General features: G+C 36.1%; 1 protein-coding gene across 5 annotated transcripts in view; it reads left to right on the top strand.

The window, feature by feature from the left end:
• LOC134541907 (endoribonuclease Dicer-like) overlaps positions 1-16,701 on the top strand; it is a 224,263-nt gene that overhangs the window by 41,044 nt on the left and 166,518 nt on the right. For 4 of the 5 annotated variants that reach the window (XM_063385650.1, XM_063385649.1, XM_063385645.1 and 1 more), the window contains exon 7: positions 14,015-14,291. In XM_063385650.1, the coding sequence (XP_063241720.1) occupies positions 14,015-14,291 (277 nt within the window). The remainder of the gene's footprint in view (positions 1-14,014; positions 14,292-16,701) is intronic. The other variant, XM_063385646.1, reaches the window with a different exon arrangement.

The following is a 16,701-nucleotide window of genomic DNA, read 5'->3' as shown; positions in this document are numbered from 1 at the left end:
CTCATGATTGTATACTGAGGATAAGTTAGATTCAAATCTGAAAAATTACCGGATCGTACCATAATTATCGTACATACCTTAAAAACACAGAAATTCCTTTGTGCAACAACAGCCTAAGTCAATTCCTTAAATTAATTAATATAAAACAGGAATATATATTATATATATATATATATATATAATATATATATATATATATATATATATATATATATATAAAACTTAAACGTTTGCACCAAGCCGAATGTTGCACCATTGTCTAGTTTATTTTTTATTGATTTTTTTATTGACAAGTCTGATCAAAATACACACATTTACCATAAAGGGGGGCTCGTGGTAAAAAGTGGTGCCATATCCCCCAATTCTGAAGGTTGGATGGTGTAACCAAGGGTCTCCTTAAACGTTTGCACCAAGCCAAATGTTGCACCATAGCCTAGTTTATTTTTTATGTATCAAAATTATGCTTGTTTTCAAATTTGAATCTCTTTTTCTAATCTTACTTATCCTAATTAAACATTTATGTTTTTATTTAATTTTGAAGAACGGTCTTGCAAACCATTTTATTAACACGTATAAGTTCATGAACATGCGTGTGTGTATATATATATATGTGTGTGTGTGTGTGTGTGTATATATATATTTATATATATCCTGTTTTATACACATTATTTAAGGAATTGACTTAGGCTGTTGTTGCACAAAGGAATTTCTGTGTTTTTAAGGTGTGTACGATAATTAAGTTACGATCCGGTAATTTTTCAGTTTCTTATCTCAGATTTGAATCTAACTTATCCTCAGTTGATTGCATCATCCCACAGACTAAATTACAAAAGAAAAATACGTTACAGTGCATTTGCGCATATAAACAAAATATTTAAAGCTTAAAAATCATTTTAAAACACACAAAAACAAAATATTTTAGGTAGAATTCGGTAAATTTACAGTTACATGGCTGTTTCATAATAAAGCAAATAGGCTTAAACAATACACAAATATTAGAAACTGTAATTAATTGAGAGAGTACATTCATAAAACATAAGCAAACATAAATATTTACCTGGAAAACAATTATAAACTGTAAAATATTATCATCAAAGTTATTTGAAAAGATCAATTGTAAGTTTCGATGATTTACCACATGTACCACAGTTAGGTTATGATGCCTGAAAATTATTTAAACAACTTACATATTGTATTACTGTTAAAACATATTATTCATAAATACTTAAAGAAAAATTGGGGAAGGCACTGTCCTGCAATGCTACAATATAACAATATCTATAAAACTCCTCTGTACTGGCCAAGTTGAAATAATTTCAAATTTCTGTTCTATAATGGCTAATCACTTGTTCTGTCTCTTCTTATATCAGTGCGTTTTTTTTTTAAATACCTTCTTAATGATATTTACTTCTTACAGCTTTAGTTATGGTATAGGCAACTTTTAATGCTAACTCTATAATGAAAAATTTCCTTTCTGAGTATAATGGGCTTTTATGGGTTTTTGCTCATGAGTTATCACAAGTGTTTTAAGGGTTTCTATGCCAGCAATTTGATGGTTGCTCAAAATGCATTGACGCTACCATGTGGAAGGACACATGGACCCAGCGGGGACACTCGCTCAGGGTGCGATGTCGCCTGTGTAGGGAATGTAGCACCTTTCCATCAGAGCAGTGGCGTAGCGTGCCATCTTGGCGCCTGGGGCGGGAGACCCATTTTGCCGCCCCCATTCTATAGGTGCTTAATTAAAATTAAATTTCACATGCAATGAGGTACCTTTTATTGAAGTTAAAATAGGATGAGCGGTTTTACAAGCGGATTCTACGGGCCTTATGAGCAGCGAAGTCAAAAATAACTTTGTCAAAATCAATATTAGCAGCCAATTCTTGTTCAATCGACAATATAGCCAAGTTTGATAGTCTAGCGGAGCTCATAGTAGATCTGAGGTGATTTTTTATTAGCTTCAACTTCGAAAATCTTCTCTCACAACTTGCAACACTAATCGCCAAAGTCAAATATATACGAATCAAGATGACTATATTTGGAACCGAAATTCCGAGATTCAATTTTTGAATGAACTGGAGGAGCTCCAGTGGTCCTTTACCACTTATATTTTCCTCTGATTCAGAACAGGCATCAACAACAAACTACTGAAGACGCTTCCGCTCCATCTGAAACTCGTCCTTGTCAATGTCTTCTAATACATGGGAAAGATCACACTCGAACTTGTTGTCCAAAAGTTTCGCTGGCATCAAAAATCCGAACTGTCCGATATTTCTTGAATTTGCTGGAATCGAGTCGTCATTTCTTGAATGATCTTGTCGAATGATGCGATAATCTCTCGACGGATTTCCTGTTAGTGAGACAAAGCTGCATCTTCAGAAGATTCATCGCCATGCATGCGTTTTTTCCTGCGAATTCTTCTCGTTTTGAGTTCGATTCCGAGTTTTTCGCAGAGAGCCTTAGCAAAGTCAATTGCTTCTTGCACGAAACGGTCTCTACTTTGCACTAAGAGGGTTTTCAAGCGCAGAGTTTCTGAGCACACTTATCCGCACTTAGTCCTCGTTGCTGCAGGTAAATCTGTGCGTCATCTACTTCAGGTAGCACTGCAGCCCAAAAGCCAAGAAAAGTTAGGAAGTTAAATGACTGCATGGCTGTCAGGAGAAGACTGGCTCCCGATCTTGTTTCGGAAGTTTGAGATGAATCTGTTAATTGTTCCAGTACCTCAAGAACTACCTCAAACTTATTTTTAAGCATCTTGACAGCTACATGTCTAGCGCTCCAGCGCGTTTCAGTGACTCGTTTTACTGCTTGACCTGTGACGGCAACCAAAGCGTTCCATCGAACAGTTGATGCGGAAAAGAAGGCAAACAGCTTCTCCAGAGTTCCAAAAAACGTCACGGAATCCACTGATTCAGAAGCAGCGTGTACCCCAGCCAAGTTTAGTGAGTGGTTTGTGCATGCAACGAATATAGCTTTCGGATTCAGTGCTTTAATCCGGGCTTGAACTCCATTGTGGATCCCTGACATTGTGGCAGCATTGTCATAAGCCTGTCCTCTCAGATTCTGTATGTCCAGTCCGTCTGATGTTATCTTCGCGATTATATCGTTGCTGAGATCTTCTGCATTTTTTCCTTTTGGTTCGAAGAATTCAATGAAAGATTCTACCACGGCGACTTTTTCTCCTTCGATATGTACGTATCGCAGAACTTGGCTCATTTGGTCATTGTGGGAGATGTCTGGTGTACTGTCGAAGATTACGCAATAATATTTAGCTTCTTGAATACGACGGATGATGGTGGATCGAACTTGCTGTCCCAGTAAGTTTATAAATTCATTCTGGGTTTCTGGAGATAGATACGAAACTGAGACTCTTGCTCCCAGCTTTATCTTTGTCAGATGTTCCATTAGAAGAGGGTCGTATTTAGCTAGGAGGTGCACTAACTCCAGAAAGTTCCCGCGATTGACACTATCATCTCCTCGAATGTCTTCTCGATGTCCTCTGAAGGCCAGATTCTGTTTGGCTAAGAACTGGATAATATTCAGCAACCTGTACAGTACATCCCTCCACTTCTTCTCCTCACTTTCGAAAACTTCTTGTTGTTTCTGATCGATGGTTGCTTTACAGTTCAGGCGAACTTCCAACTCCTTCCATTTCAAGAAGCTCTGTTCATGGCCCAGGCTATTTTCATGGTCTCCTATTCTTGGATTTAGCTTCCACCATTTGTTGAATCCTTCTTCAGATGCGAAGTTAGAGCCGGAATTGCCAAACAGCTTGCAAGAAAAACAATACAAGGATTGCTTCAAAGGTGAGTACACCATCCATGTTCGGAGAACCTTTTCGCCGTTAGATAATGGTTTGTAGAACCACTCTTTGGTTAGTTTTCGGGTACCGCCTTTCGTTGAAGTCCCTGAGCGAACAACTAATAAAACTGAAACTGGGATTTTACGTTCAGCGTGTTTCACCCAATCCCTGCCAGACCTAGAAGAAAAAAGGCGTCAACCGTTAGAAAATGACTTAACTGAGAAGGCTTGTAAACCCATAATTTGTAATTTGCTAAATTTTTGGTATGTTTATTTGCATGTTAAGGTGTGTCAATTTTTTGCTAGGTTTCGCCTATGTTAATTGATATTTACAGCGGTGATACGCCCGGTGCATATCTATATTTGTATTTGTATTTGTATTAATATGTTCTTATATATTTTTAATGCCTTTTTGGTAATTATATTTAATTTTCGGAGCTCCGAAATATATGATCAAATTATAATTTTTTGGGGGAATTGTTAAAGTATTTCTTTAGTATTATTATATAGCTATATTTTTATAAGTAGTAATAGGGTATGTATTTTATGATAAATGCGTCGATTTGAAATGAAACGATTTTATGCTATATATATTTATTAAATGTTGTCATATAAATTTTGCGTCTTTTTAACTTGCTGCCTCCTCTCACTGTTCGCAACCTTATTAGTATTTTTTAAGCCTGCTATTAGTTTGGGTTTTAATATTTTTTTGGGTTTACCTGCGCTCGCGGTACGGGGCAATATAGGAGTTTTACTGTGTCCCGGTTTGCGGAAGTTGTTTGGTTTGCCCTGGGTTAAGGTCAAACTTTACAGTACAATGCGTAGTACTAAATTCAATGAGTGCGAAAGAGAGGCATCGACACAGGCCGACGCGTGAAACAAAAGATTTTGTATGAGTAATTAACATAATGAGTGCCGCTCAACTCGGCTCGCGCGTGCCGGGCGGCGCGGCGTGATGCGATGTTGCCGTTCGTATGTAAACAAACAAATGTTATAAAGAGCTCTGTCAGTGATTTCGCAGTTTTTCTTTTAAATAAATATCAAAAAATAGTTGGTGCGCAAAATTTTAGATAAAAATTGAACATTATAGTGTGTCTGACACATGTAATGAATGAATCATAGATGAGATCTCAACCCGCTTCACCGGCGACCCGCCCCTGCGGGTTGCCGTCCGGGGCGGGCCGCCCCCTCCGTCCCACCCACGCTACGCCACTGCATCAGAGACCTGGTCTCCTCTCTCAGCATTGCACATTCTTTTTGATTTTGCAGATTTACTTCAAGTTGGTTCTTGAGGTATTAAGGAGGTTCAGGTCACCCATGAGTCTGGACCAAGTATTCATGGGTAATTCCAAAGTTTCTGCCTGTTACAGTTAATTAACAAAATTTTTACCTCCAGAAGTAGACTCTGAGGATATGAAAAAATGTTGACAAAGTGAATTAAGGAATCTGAATCAATGAGTCGGGTGGGGTGTGCATCTGCCTCTGTCTGTGGTCATTGCGGTTATTTTAAAACCTACTTCATGGGGAAGTAAGTTTATAATACATAATTTTACTGAAAAAATTAAAACATTTAGCCTCGTAGAACACTATCCCTTAATAAAAAAATTTATATCACATTACATAAATTAAAATACATATACATACCACCTTTGGGTACCTCAACTGCTGATCAGAAGAGTTTGGGTCATTACAGTAGCTTTTAAGGTGATTAGAGGTGAATGGACTAACTATTTCAACCACCTTGAGGGACCTTGTACGTTATTCACACACTACTTAAGTATACATGCATACATAAGAGTATGTTGTGAAAAAGAGAAGTAGTTAAATAAAGGGGGGGAGAAGGGTGTGATAAAGGTTGATGGTGGGTAACATCAGGCGGGTGTAATCCTTGGTTGAAGTCAAGTTGAATGTTGACGTTTAGTTTTCTCTTTAACCACCTTTACTGTTTTGTTTGTATGGGAGATTGTGAGAATTAAAATATAATACTTAATAAGTTTTATTTAAACATTAAAACTCCTTGGGTATAATCCATTCACATTAATTCCTTAGTATACAATATGTCAGTTGACAGTTATGTTTTTTGAATTAATGTAAAGAAAATGAAAGGAAACTAATTTTGTCACATTATATTGTACTGTTAAAAATATGTAAATGTTAACTTAAAACTTGATAATAGAGACCTGCGAGTACTCAAATTTCGAGTTGAGTTGAGTTTTTAGTTAATGCTCGGACTCGGCACAGCCGTTCACGACTAAAGAGTTGAGTTTGAGATTAATGATGTCTTTTCAGACTTTTTTGGTTAGACCTAAGTATAAAAATATTTTAAATTACGTGTTAACTAACCTTGTTTGCGCATGTAAATAAAAAAAACCATTGTATCTTTCAGTTCAACGTATGATTTTAAATTCCCGCTCAAAACGCTAATGTAAACAATGTAAAAATATTTCACTTTAACATTAAAAATGTATCCTACCTTTCAATACAACGACCATTCTTTTGCAGTTATCAGAAAAATTTTACATAATAGTTACTGTGTTTGCGCAGGGGTTCTTTAATATAAATGTACATTATGATTAATTTTTATCACTTTCAAAAATCGTTAACAAGTATAAAACATAAACAATTACAGTATAACGCGTCATCACTGTCTAAGAAGGAGAGGTCTGGACACTCCCCAACCAGGCCAGCATGCAGAAGTGGCACACCTAATGTCTCCGTAGTTCCGCTCCGCTCCACCAGCTGACCTGTAGCGCTGCTTGTTCTGCGGTGGTATTTTAATCTTTGTTGTTATGAACAACTCAACATAATAATCATTTAAATGTTAAAAATGCATTAATCTCCAGATATCGATACAGTATTAAATTGGATGTGTTTTTGTTTTATAAGTTTGGGAATTATTTCATAATTAGGTAAATTAGGTTACTTAGTATTGTTTCCACATTGGCATTCGCGGGAAGCCAGGAACTTCATTGTGAGCAAGGAGCATTGATTGTTAGTAAAGAGAATAAGCGTATATTATTGTAATTGTGAAAATGCCTATCCATTGTGTTGCACCTGTGTGCATAACAAATTATCAGGCAAAATCGGACGAGAAAGTTGCGATAATCCGAGTTCCCAATGATGACAATGTTAGGCAATTTTGGCAGAAAGCAATTCCACGAGACAAGTTTGTCCTTAAAAGATCCCATTATGTATACGAAAAACATTTTGTGGAAGACGACATTCTCACAAAAAAGGAACACAAAGATCAGTTCAGAAACGTTATTGGAATAGTAAGTTAAATTTTATTATTTGTATGAATGTAGTCTAAAGATTACTTATTTTTGTATAGGCCCGACTTTTTTTAAAAATGGAATGTATGATGTCGAATTTTATTAATGACCAGCACAACCCTGATAATACCTGTTTGTAAGTAGGACAATACACAATTATTTATTAAAATACAAAATGTGCAAAATGATTGCAGTCTCTTTTTTAAAAAAAATATAATAAAAATCCCAAAAATACTTTTATTCAGTGCTCTAAACTTTCCTTTGTTATTTCAAAAGACGGAGATACGAAATTCCAACTCGTTTAGGAGTAATCGCCGTTTGTAATTTACATTACAATACCTGTGCATTCATGTGGTCGTCGCAATTATTTTTGCTTGCTGTGTATGTGCGTGTTGTTTGTTTTCGATAACTTACAAAAACGTATATATTTTTTATTTGGATATTGTAATGCAATGTAAATAAAAATTAAAAAAAAAAATTACGTCCCTAGTATGCACCCAAGCTGAAGCGTCAACCCTTGAAAGGTTTTTCTTTTTCTTTTTCCAGTATGTAGGCACATAGTGCCGAAAAGTTACGTGCAATAACACGTAACTTGACATTAAAAGGTATTATTATGTTGGATACACAGAACAATATTTTCTTTTATATGTTTTTTTGTTTTATACGTCAAGTTATATGCTATTGCACGTAACACGTCGGTGCTACGTGCCTCTATATTGATAAAAAAAATTGGTTGTCTGTAAAGTCGGTTTACGGATGATAGTTTAACGTGACGTCATAACAAAACATTGATGAAATGATTGCATTCTTTTATGAATAAAATTGAATAATTTTTATTGAATTATCACTATTTTGTATGCATACAAAGGAGTGAAATGAAATCTACAATTTAATTGATAAATTTACTTTATTTGCACTCATTAATTCAAATATGTTTATTACTTTAATGAAGAGATTATTTTAACTATAACTTTTATACATGTTTGCAATTTAACTTCTTCCAATCTGTGTTATTCTGTTAAGGATAGGACGATGACAGGAAAAGTAGGAAAAGAATGGGAGTGTTTCAAGTTTAATGTGCCTCGAAAAAGTAAAATCGATGGTGGTTGCAATCAAGTGGAAGAGAGATAGATGCAGCGCAAGCATACAATGAGCGTAACGGGACACAGCGCAACAGGACAATGTACAGTACGGGACACTTTTTCGTGCGTGCAGCCAGCGTTCATTGATTTATTAGACGTTGTCACGTCAAAAACATCAAAATTCATTGCAGTGCATCAAATACTGTCGTAACTCTCTACTTTTGTAATTATGGAGTAGAGGGCCACCATGGAAATAAAAAAAGTTAAAAAAAATATTTTTACTTCCTTACATGATTCCTGATCATTCTGCAATACGGCATTGCAATATTTCCAGTAATTTGCATAAACAAGTGTATATTTTAAGTTTTATAGATACAGTAGAACCCCGATTATCCGCGACTCGATCATCCGATTCGCGGATTAACCGCGATTTATGTCCATCAAGTCTAATTTTTTAGTTACATATACTTAACCAATGATTCAAAATGTATGTAAATGTTAAAATACTTTGCAAAATGTATGTTGATCAAAGTACTTTGACTCAGTTATGTTTATATACACAAAGTTTTTTAAAAAAATACTAGTACATACATGCGTATGTACATAATATTTTTGTGTTCCGTGTTACGTGAATAGATTATACACTGGTGCGCGATTCCACGTCCGCATGACCGGACTGTACACTCCCGCGCGCAGTACGGCGCCGTGCCACAGAGATTACCCGGCGCATGGAGACAGTCAATTCCATTAGTGTACGTTGTTGAAGCGTGAAGGTGGTGATAATTTTATGTATTGTAACAGTGATCTACATTCCTACGGATTATACCGTTGTGTTGTGCGGAAGTGTTGAGCGTAACATTTCATCATGTCATCAAATGAACAGAAAAGAAAGCGAGTGGTACTGTCCATCGACAGCAAAACAAAAATTATAGAAAGATTTCAGAGTGGAGAAACGATTGCAAACTTGCGACTGAGTTTAATGTCGGTAACACAACAGTGCGCGACATCATAAAACATCGCGAAAAAATCCTTCAGTTTGCTTCACAGGCTGACACTTCAAGTGGATTAAATAAACGCAAGACGATGAAAGAATCCACATTTAGCAGCGTGGACACTTGTTTGTTTGAATGGTTTCAACAGAAAAGGTCGGAGGGTGTACCATTAAGTGGCGTAATTTTATCACAGCAGACGTAAATTAAAAAAAAAAAAAAACTAGGCTTGACAGAAGAACCATTTTCCTGTTATATTACTTCTCCGTTATTTTATGAGCACAAACTGTACGGAAGTGTGTGTGTTGCAACTAGTGCTTGGCACGCAAGATAAATTCAGCCTATCACTTGCTGACGCGGCGCAGTGATACGACGGTGTTTGTTTATTTCAAAACTCAGCTAAGAGTGAACGGAGAATAGATATAACGACCCCTCACGGTTCCCGAGATTAGGGTCGTTATAAGATTTCCAACCCATCTGCAACACTAAGTCATAATAGGCCGTTTTTGCACTAATTCCACGTTCAGCAAGCTAAAAATAAAAAATCTAACATTTAAAATTCATATAAATAAAGGGGGATAAAAACACCGTGAATTATACGAGACAGAGACACCGTTTCAAAACCATCAAATCAAGTCTCAATGCACTGGTATGAAAAATCTTATCTCGAAAATAATTTTGAAGGCAGTCGTTCTGTAAAACAATAACCAGTCCGATGGTGTTACTGACAACAGAGCAATGAGCTAAGTGTGGCAGCGTCGCTTACGGGTGATGAAAAGAATGCGTGACCTTGGCAGCTATCAGCTGTCTTGGGCCCTCGGACTGGCGGGCGGCTAGCCACACACCTCGGTGCAACAACGACTCGCGTGCCCACGTCTCTGCACACGAAAGACTTAAAAACCACTGCTGCCCAGCACTAAGCAGTCCGCTTCTATGTCAACAACGCACACGCACACAAAGCATGTGTATATATGTAATCTCCGAATGTCCACAGATGGCTGTCTGTGGGCTAATGACCTTTGAGGCAAGCATGACTCGGCTAACCGCGATTTTCGATTATCCGACTCACTCGTCCCCTTCATTAACACGGATAATCGGGGTTCTACTGTATTAACATATTAGGTTGCGGAAACGTGGCCCTATGCCCTATTATCGCGTTACCTTGCGTCCTCTGGAAATGTTTTTAAACTATCGTTGTATCGTATAATTTTTACCTTTTGTTTGTTTTTCACGAGAATTGAAAAATTCATAACGCCTAGTGATATATTTCCACCGCAAGACACCTAGCGCTAGAGTTGAATAGCGGACGTCGAACGAACTATGGAGACAGTAAGTTGTCACTTTTATCTGGCGAGTGTCCAGACCTCCCCTTCCTAGACCGTGTGCGCCAATCTTCCTCCTCTATGGATCACACACTTTAGTGCACGAGACAATCTAAACAATGATTGCTCTCTCACCCCTCTTCAAGACAATTGTTTTTAGCTGCGCCATCTTTTGGTTATTTATAGAGCACGTTTTAAAAGTTTCAATTACCGCAGATACAAACGTTAAATAAAAACTATATTTTAACATATTTATATGCAAAATAGAAAATCCAATAATGTTAATTTATGCAGGTTAATTTTTGAACTGTTTGGTGTCGCAACATGGCCGACACGCTTTGTTTTGCCATGAAGGTCGGAATGGTGCCTGGCACAGCCATGCTCGCGACAAGCGCTACTAGTACGGAGCTATGGTTATCTATGAATGAGAGGTTTGTTTACGTTTGACGTGGCACGAGGCAAACAATATTGTTGATTGAATATTTTAATCAGGATGGATGGCCAAAAAGATAAAAAGAAACGCAAGCAGTTTACTTTGTAGGAAAAAGTGTAAATTTTAGAAGAAGTTGACAATGGCAGGAAAAATGCAGATGTGGCACGGTCGTTTGGTTTGGTGCCCACTACACTGTCAACAATAATAAAAGATTGCGAAAAAATTATTAAACTGTATGAACAGTCATCTTTATCTGCTGGTCGCAAGAGACTTCGCCTAGAAGATGACGAGGGAATTCTATCCCAATAAATGTACATATCTGCAAAATAGTTTAACCCATTTGTCATTTTGTGTTCGAAAGATATAAATTTTGTATATGTAGGCCTAGAATTTAGGCTACTGTATTAAGTTCAGTAAAATTTTTTTAAATTCTTGTTGTTTTACAAATATTTGCTTCCAAGCTAATGTACCATTTATTCCCTAGTACTTTATTTTTAAAAATTCAAAAATACTACATTTTAAAGGTAACTTTCAGAATAAAGTACTTTCATTACTAAGTATAAAAGTTGAGGCTTTATTGATGTACTTTATAACGAGATTCTACTGTATCCACACGCCGAGAAAACCTTGCTTCAGAGCACATTGAACAGCTGGTGTTTCTCCATGAAAGACTTTTACAAAAAGGTTGATTATGATCATTCCCATAGTAAAATGTTGCTGTCATTTTTTTATTTTTAAATATTGAGTTATGTTCAGGCTTATGCATGTATATTAAAATATATACAGTATAACTATTCTAAAAAAAAGTTGATAATATTTATTGTATGGCTACAAAAATTTCCTGGAACAGTGGAAATTCTTAATATACCCTGCAGCTAGGTGACAGGTAAGAATGTTGACAAATACTTTTGCACTTATGCTATGGTTTTGAATAAAATTTTGCTCTGTGTTGGTGATTAAAACATGCCTTTATACTTTTTTTTTTGTTAACAAGTAAATTTTAATATTACTCTGCATTTTCAAAAGAAACAAAATTATTAAAGACCATGAAAATATTTGCAGCAATGAGAATCCTCACATCCGAGATTTGTATAGGACCTTGATATTTGCTGGTCTTTAAACATGACAGTTATATATAAATAATGGATATTTATGGATTTTACTATTTAACTCGAACTCGAAACATTTCTTGAATACTCGCTCAAACTCAACTCGACCTAAAAAGCCTATACTCGCATGACTCTACTTGGTAAACTAATATTTCTCTTCAGGTATTGAGAATTCCTGATTTATTATGTTTTGGTTACATTGCAAAGTTCATTTCTTTTTTGAACCTGTCAGCTAGGCATGGTCGGGCAGAGAAATTTGACTTCGGGCGGGCTCGGGCGGGTAATTGTCCAAAATTTTCGGGCTCGGGCAATCTCGGTCGGGCATCAAAATCAGTTAATGAAATAAATTTTGAACATAAAATAGTCGTACTTAAGTTTGCATTGACAAACCTGAACTGTTTTTATTTATTTACTATACCGCACTGATATGATAGTTAAACATTAAACTAAAAAAATAGAGTGCATATTAATCTTGGAAATAAAGTGCTTATTAACTAAATTGTGTTTGGGTAGCTGCTTGAAGGTTCATTGTCACTGTTGATTGTTTGACCTACACTTCCACTGGTATCCATTTTGGTAAAATAATGACATGAATTAAATAGAAACAATTCACAACCACTTTCTGTAAATGCCACGCAACTACAATGTGTGTAATTAAAGTCAGCTTATAATCCTTCTCGCACACAGCAAGCAGATCCACCGGCCTTGAACACTACTTTGTGACTATTGAGCAGTGAGCATCCGCCGTGCGTACGCGCGCGCGCGTGTGTGTGTGTGTGTGAGAGAGAGAGAGGCGGGCGACCAGCTGCATCGTTAGTCAGCCAGCGAGAGTAACGGTAAATGTTGACCTTGACCACTTCCGCTTGCTGCAGGTCTCGCTCTCTTATATCTAGAGCTGTAGCAAACCGTATGTATTCGTTACTGAGTAACGGGTGCGGCATCTAGTAACGAGTAACGAAACGTTACACACGAATGCATTTCGTTACTCGCATCTTTCGTATGTTTCACGCATGCGCGCGCTTATTCGTTACAAAGAACGATGTTTGTTTATTAATAAAAGTATAATTTGGAAATTCGTCGTCCAAGTTTTTTACTGTTTATTAAAGGTATTGTGTGTGTAGACAAAGTTTTAGATTCGAACAGAAACAACGTAAGAAAGTATTTTTTACAAATTATAAATATGTATGTTTTTGTTTTTTATAATCGCGTATTTTCACGTTTTATGTTCTTATCTTAAAAGATATATTATAATAAAGCCGCTCTAATGAGAGTTAATTGTTTCTTGGTTAACAAAAGCTGTTCATTATCAAATATTTTTAATTGTTTATATTCGATTTATTTTTATTTACGCGACGTCATACTGTACGCGTACGAAATACGACTCGATTCGATGCTGTTACATAAGATAGCATGTGCCATGACATGCGGTATCAGAAGTAACGAGTAACGATACGAAAGTAACGAGTACTAATTGTTATAGTAACGAATACATACGGGTACACATTTTTTCGTTACTTTTACACCTCTACTTATATCTGTCTCCCCCTCCCACAAACACACTTGCTGACCGGGCACCTTCTTTATCTTATCTCTCACGCACTCGCACACTCACTTCACCGGCTGGTGCCGGGACGGCGGCGGCGTGGCATGTTCCTGCAGCTGCCGCGCGTTCCAAAAAAAAGAAGCTTTGTTTACTTGCGCCGTGCGGTATTGCCGTTTTTCAAGGTGCCCGATATTTTCGGGCACTGAAATACCCGCCCGGAATTTCGGGTATACTTGATACCCGAAACACTGCCCGAAATTTCGGGTACCCGACCATCCCTACTGTCAGCCAACATTTGAATTTGATTCACAGTACATGATATCCAAAGGTTAGTTAATCAATGCATAGGTGTTCATAAAATTTTGTAATTTTAATTTTCCCCAATTGCATTTTCATCAGCCTCAAAATCACCTGTCTGTTCATGAAAGATAAAAATGTCAATGTGATTGTGTTTTCCCAACAGGAAATGCATGTACAATGAAATGATGAAGAAATGTCCAGAAGAGGGTGACCTCACAGCTAATCACATTTTTAGGTTCTCATCTCCTAAGTTGCTGAAGTTGATAGACATTCTGAGAACTTTCAACAACATGGTTAAGGTACAAGAGGAGAAAAATAAGGAGAATGATAATAATTTTGTGGATTTGTTGCCTCAGTCCAAATCAAAGGAGAAACCTTTTTGTGCACTCATATTTGTAAAGAGGAGGGCCACTTCACAGATTCTTTACAACATTATAAAGGTATGATTTTTTTCAAATTGAATTATTTTGGCATTGTTAAAGTTGTCTGAATATAAATAAAAAAGGAAACTATACCAAGATACTTCAAATTAATAAAATTAATTAATTTGCAAGTAAACAAACATTTGTTCCATGTATATAAGATTGGTACTAATCATTCAGGGGCGGTATTATTTATTTAATTTAAAATTGGTTGTAAACTTTATTGGGTGATACTTGGATATCATGGCTTTTTAGAACGGAAAGAAAAAAAATTATGAAAACATGGTTTTCGCACACTACACACATCCGTAAATTTACTCCGAAGGGATGGTTTTGTAATTCCTACCAATTTGTGAAAAAATTAAATTATTTTATCCTATATTTCAATACCTGTGCTATTACGCAGCCATAGCCATTCATTGTTTACCCGGGAAAAATAGGAATATATTTTTTCCATACACTTGACGTTCCTGCATTAACATTGAAAGGATACTAGTTTGTTAAAAATAACAATATACAGCTTACATTACAATATCAGCGTATTTTTTTAAAAAATTTTTTTAGGTAATAGGTCAATGTAGATGTGGTGTAATAATGAAATTTGTTTAAATAACAACTGTATTGCAATTGTAAGGAATTTTTAATGCTTATATTTCATGTGTGTGTTTTTATTAGAATGAGTAATTGTATTATGAAATGTTTGTTTTGTTACATTGCATTAAAGTACATACTATTTTGAGTCACGTTTTAATGGACAATTCTAATAGGAGGCAAAAATATGAATAAAATTGTTAACATCGTTCATTTTCTGTGAGGAATACTTGCTGTGCACTGAAGTTGCTGACACATTGAATTTTGCAGTATTTTCAAGGAATTCTTTGATTACAGCTGTCATATATTAATATTCTGTGTTTGATATGGCTGGGGTTTCATGTATCCCAATTTATCCCTGGATCCTGAAGACTTGATCCTAATGGCATGATCCTTTTGGCTTGATTATGTGGTACATGACTTGCTGTTTTAATTCAGTGCATTGGAAGATCCTGATGGCATGATCCTGTGGTACATGATGCTTGCTGTTTTACTGTTTTATGTTTTTTAGTTCAGTACATCGGAAGGTCCAGCACATGAAAGAAATTGTGAAATAAGAAAGAATTATGATATTAGGTTGAAAAAAAATTTTTTATTTGACTTATGATCATAAATCATTATTATATAACAATATTATTTTTTTTTAAGTACAGGATCTTCCGACTTTAAAACAGCATGCATCATGTACCACAGGATCAAGCCAACAGGATCGTGCCATCAGGATCAAGCCTTCAGGATCCAGGGATAAACTTCAATATATAAAAAAGAAAAATTAGCATATTTTTAATTCTCCATAGTTGTGCTAAACAAAGAGATACACAATCACAGGTAAACAATGAATGGCGGCGGCAGTGTGAAAACACAGGAATTGTTATGTAAGCTTAAACTGTTATTTTTCACGAACCAGTAGGAATTAAGAAACCATCCCTTAGGGTTAAATTTAGGGACGTGTGTAGTGTGTGAAACCCATGTTTTCCGATTCGTTTTTTTCCGTTCTAAAAAGCCCCTATATCCAAGTAATATTACCCTTTACATTGCACAAATAAACAAATCACTGAAAGTTAACTTCTATACAAAGTTACTTTCAGAAATGTTTATGTGGTTGAGTTGGGAAGTATAAGAATTAATCATCCTTAAAATAGTTTTGTAATTGCAAGTAATTCAGATACTTAGCAAAAGGGACATTGAACTTGACACCTTACTTCAGGTTACCCAAATAGGAGTGTAATGCCAGTTTCAACGGTAACATTCAAATTTTACATGTACCCATCAATACTAGCATCCAAATTTGCTTACTAATATGATTTTTGATCAGAAACAAAGTACACATATCCCTCACTTAGCACGACCAATTCGTTCCTAAAAATGGTCGTGTTATTCAAAATCGCGTATTCTGAAGCATTAGTTTCCATAAATAGTAAGGCTAATTTATTTAATATGTTCCAAAATTGTGTTATAAAATATACTTTACGTAATATACATGCGTAGAATAACACTCAACTATAAATATGTCACACCATTTATTTTTATATGCCTCTCATCGCACTTTTTATGACAAATACGACACCGCGTAACGGGAGATATGTGTTTATGTACTTTATCGCCAGTCGGCTGGCTGACTTGCCCGCCCGGGCGTGATCTTCAACTCACGTCGCGTACCTTTCCAAACCATCCTTTACTGCCCGTGAAACCGATATTAGGTACTGTCGGGATAATTATAATTTTAATTTTCAAAAATTAAAGTGCTTATTAGCGTATCACCACCTGGTTCACACCAATCCTGTCAAGCCAATTTGTTTTCATTGCAACATTCATTTAACAACCTTTTCCCTGTGAA

Source organism: Bacillus rossius (assembly GCF_032445375.1).
Source record: "Bacillus rossius redtenbacheri isolate Brsri chromosome 4 unlocalized genomic scaffold, Brsri_v3 Brsri_v3_scf4_2, whole genome shotgun sequence".
Taxonomy (NCBI): Eukaryota; Metazoa; Arthropoda; class Insecta; order Phasmatodea; family Bacillidae; genus Bacillus; species Bacillus rossius.
Note: the sequence above shows the minus strand (reverse complement) of the source record. Positions and strands in the feature narration are given on the sequence as shown.